At 35.0% G+C, this 3575-nt stretch overlaps 1 protein-coding gene across 1 annotated transcript; it reads right to left on the bottom strand.

Annotated features, from left to right (window-relative positions):
- Positions 1-1314: 1314 nt before the first annotated feature.
- LOC132728370 (prostatic spermine-binding protein-like) lies at positions 1315-1635 on the bottom strand. The gene has a single exon (XM_060714026.1). The coding sequence runs from the start codon at positions 1633-1635 to the stop codon at positions 1315-1317; it is 321 nt and encodes a 106-aa protein (XP_060570009.1).
- Between the last annotated feature and the right edge of the window lie 1940 nt (positions 1636-3575).

The following is a 3575-nucleotide window of genomic DNA, read 5'->3' as shown; positions in this document are numbered from 1 at the left end:
TAAAACAGTAGTTCGCGCATGAATTGTTCGCCATCATTTACTCCTGTCATGCACATGTTAAGTAATAATATTACGCTCACTGCTAAAATCTGAGAGTTGAGCGGAAAACTGTAGCTACTTAAATTTTTCTTCTAAGTCTACTTTTCGTTTTTCCCACTAAGACCACACATCTAAGCGGACAAAAGACGCCATATATTAGCGCATGAAATACGCGAGATCTAAGCGCATAAATTGCTAAATAAGCGCTGTTGAAGACATATATGGGAAACAGAATGTCAGAAATTTTCAAAATTATCGTATTCATTGGACGAAAAAGTATAATAAAGATTAAATGAAAATAGCACACGCATGTTTTTGCCATTCCCAATCGGCAAAGAGACAACTCCTACCTTTGGTTGATAAGTCAAGAGCAACATAAACAGCATACAAACACAACGTAGAACTGCAAGCGTATAATTTATATTGTACAATTCAACTTGTTTATTTATTTATTTTTCAAACACATCAAGGATTTTTTTCAAATAAAATTAAAAGACCCTGACCAAATGAAATAGTTGTGTTTTTAATCCTATACAGAAAAATAGTTAAATTTCACATCATTTAAGTTTACTTTTACACGATTATTTTAAGTCATGTTTGGAAATATAAGAAAGATACTAAATTGGGTTTAATGAAATAATTGTGTAACTTACAAAATAAACCATTATAGTGTTCCATAGAAAACCTAGGTACAATCTACCCCCCTTGCACAACCCCAAATCCAGGTCATTTAATTGATCATAGATACTGCAGTCTAATGATATTTCGCGTGTTATAAAACCAAACAGATACAAAATACAACAGTGCCATTGTTTTAATTCTATTCTTTTAAAGAACCATTAAAGAACAACTTCTTGTCTAGGATCTAGGATCTCTTAAATGGGTTGATTTTGTCACATTTGATCAAAGATAGTCGCTGTAATTAACAAATTTAGTTTTATACACGGATGCTCTTCTTCTAAATTAAACCCTTCGTTTGAATGGAGGTTAATTTGATAAATATCTGTTGTAACCTACGAACACCCCTAAACGATGTTTTCTTTATTGTCGTGAATGGTAAAGTAGATACAGGTGTCAAATTTCATGCAGACTTCATGCATGAGATTATAGCTTATTTTGCAAATGTAAAATGTTTTTTGAAACAGGCACGCTATCTAAAAAAAGATCTTTTACATTATAAAATTCCATAGTCATGTTGTTTATGTATACCGTATACTGTATTGTTTTTAAAGAGAGTATTGTTGACACAGCAAGTTTTAGACATTGGTTTGTACATTAAGCATTGAATCTATCTTCATCATAGTCACCATCAGCAACACGATCATCATCAATATTACCATCATCATTACTTTCATCATCACCACCATCATTATCCTTATATTGATCATCAGTTTCATCATCATCATCCCCACCATCATTATCATCGCTATAGTCATCATCCTCAATATCATCGCTATAGTCATCATCATCATATTGATCATCATCATCATCACCATCATCGCTAACGTCATTATCCTCATCTTCACCATCATCATCATCTTCTTCTTCTTCGTCGCTATAGACGTTGTCTACGGCAACGTTATCTTGTTCCATCATCGCTATAACCAAACCATCATGGCATTTATCTGTCAATCATCGTCATGGTAACGATAGTTGTCTCATCATTACCAATGCCATTAGCACCATCTATATTGACTTGTTTACTACTACATGTATAATTGTCATAGATAAAATTTGAATCGTGTAAAATTGGCAGTGGCTCTTTATACAATATCCAGAATTCCAGAAATCCACATCATCGTTATTATTTTGTTGTTGTTGTTGTTGTTGTTGCCATCACCATCCCCGTCAAATTCATGCAACGATAGCACGGCCACTGCCGTCATCTTCATCATTGTTATCAATGCAGTCGCGATTATCGCTATCAATGCAGTCGCGATTATCGCTATCATCAATAGGGCCTATAATCGATATCGTTATCGTATAACACTCTCCGCTAAGATTTTACGCATGCTAGATGGACACGACATGTCGTATATGACAAACGGAATATAGTGGACCACTCGTTAGCCCAAACATAAAACAAATCCGTGATTGGTTTTTCATTCAAGATCATTTAAAGTCATGCACTAGATATGTTTCACTCACTTCTAGATACAAAAGATAAATGTACAGGTGTTTATTTTTCAATTCGTGTGTAATTCTATCTTCAGATGAAGATGTTAATCTGCGCAAGACCTTAAGATAACGGGTGTGATGCTCTAAATAATGGAGTCAAGTATTTGTGTCACAGTTTGGTATAAAAACGTGTGCATTTGTTATATATTTAAGCTTAAAATTCTCTGCAAACACAAGCCTCATTATTTTGATAGTTTCTCTCTAAACAGATTCACTGTAAGTCTGGTTCCCTGCGGAAAGGAGTATAAGAGGAAGGTACTCCAGACTATAACGTAGTGTAAGGGGAAGGAACTCCAGACTATAACGTAGTGTAAGGGGAAGGAACTCCAGACTATAACGTAGTATAAGGGGAAGGAACTCCATACTATTACGTAGTGTAAGGGGAAGGTACTCCAGACTATAACGTAGTGTAAGGGGAAGGAACTCCATACTATTACGTAGTGTAAGGGGAAGGAACTCAAGACTAATTCACTATATGAAGGAGATGTCTGCCGGACAACCTTGGTAGTTCGAGGAGCAAGTTTGTTCCTTCTGCTGTGTACTCGTCAAAATACAACATTTTTATCACAGGAAGCTGCTTGTATTAAATGTAAAAAGATCTTGTTTATTATATATTGTGTCACCCCTACTGAAAGGGCCAGCCATTTCTGACTTACGAGGCATATTTTGCTTGCATACCATGTACCTTCCATTTCCTACCACTATGACAAGCGCCAGGCGGATAAAATTTGGGTAACCATTCATTTTAACTACCGCGCGGCTCACGAAGCGGCCATTTCGTAACGAGAAACATTCACCCTTCTATTAATGCTTCCCTTGGGTCTTTAACCTTCCACCTCCCGTTCTGAAGGCTGACGCCTTAACCACTAGGCCAACGGTATTACATGTATAACCATTACGTCTTATACAAGTATTGATAAGTGAATATGATGTTGATATATGTTTTATACATTTTTACTTAACATTATTATTTCAAGTTCATGACAAAAACGAAATAATCTGTTTTACCCTGGGGACCTGGCGGCGTAAGCTTTAAGTGTTGTAGAAGCATGTCAAACAAATTAAAACTCTTTATTCAGTTTTAAATATAAATCCTGTCATTTAAAAGTTCCAGAAAAAAAATCACATTCAGAATGGGGTCAATTGGTTCAGACACTGAAAGTTGATTTGTTTTATTTTATGAGGTATCTATTACTTTTATTAATCTTGTTAGCGAAAATGTGACAAAGTCCGTCAGAGGCTCTATTTACAATCATTTCCTTAATTAGTTTAATAAAGTTTTTAATTATATGGCAACTCATATAAATATAACAATGTCCTGTCAAATATCACAATACAGTGTATAGCAATATACTGGA

The sequence above is a fragment of the Ruditapes philippinarum genome, unplaced genomic scaffold (genome assembly GCF_026571515.1).
Source record: "Ruditapes philippinarum isolate M1 unplaced genomic scaffold, ASM2657151v2 ctg284_1_1_1_1, whole genome shotgun sequence".
Lineage (NCBI taxonomy): Eukaryota > Metazoa > Mollusca > Bivalvia > Venerida > Veneridae > Ruditapes > Ruditapes philippinarum.
The sequence above is the reverse complement of the archived record's forward strand: the minus strand, read 5'-3'. Positions and strand labels throughout refer to the sequence as shown.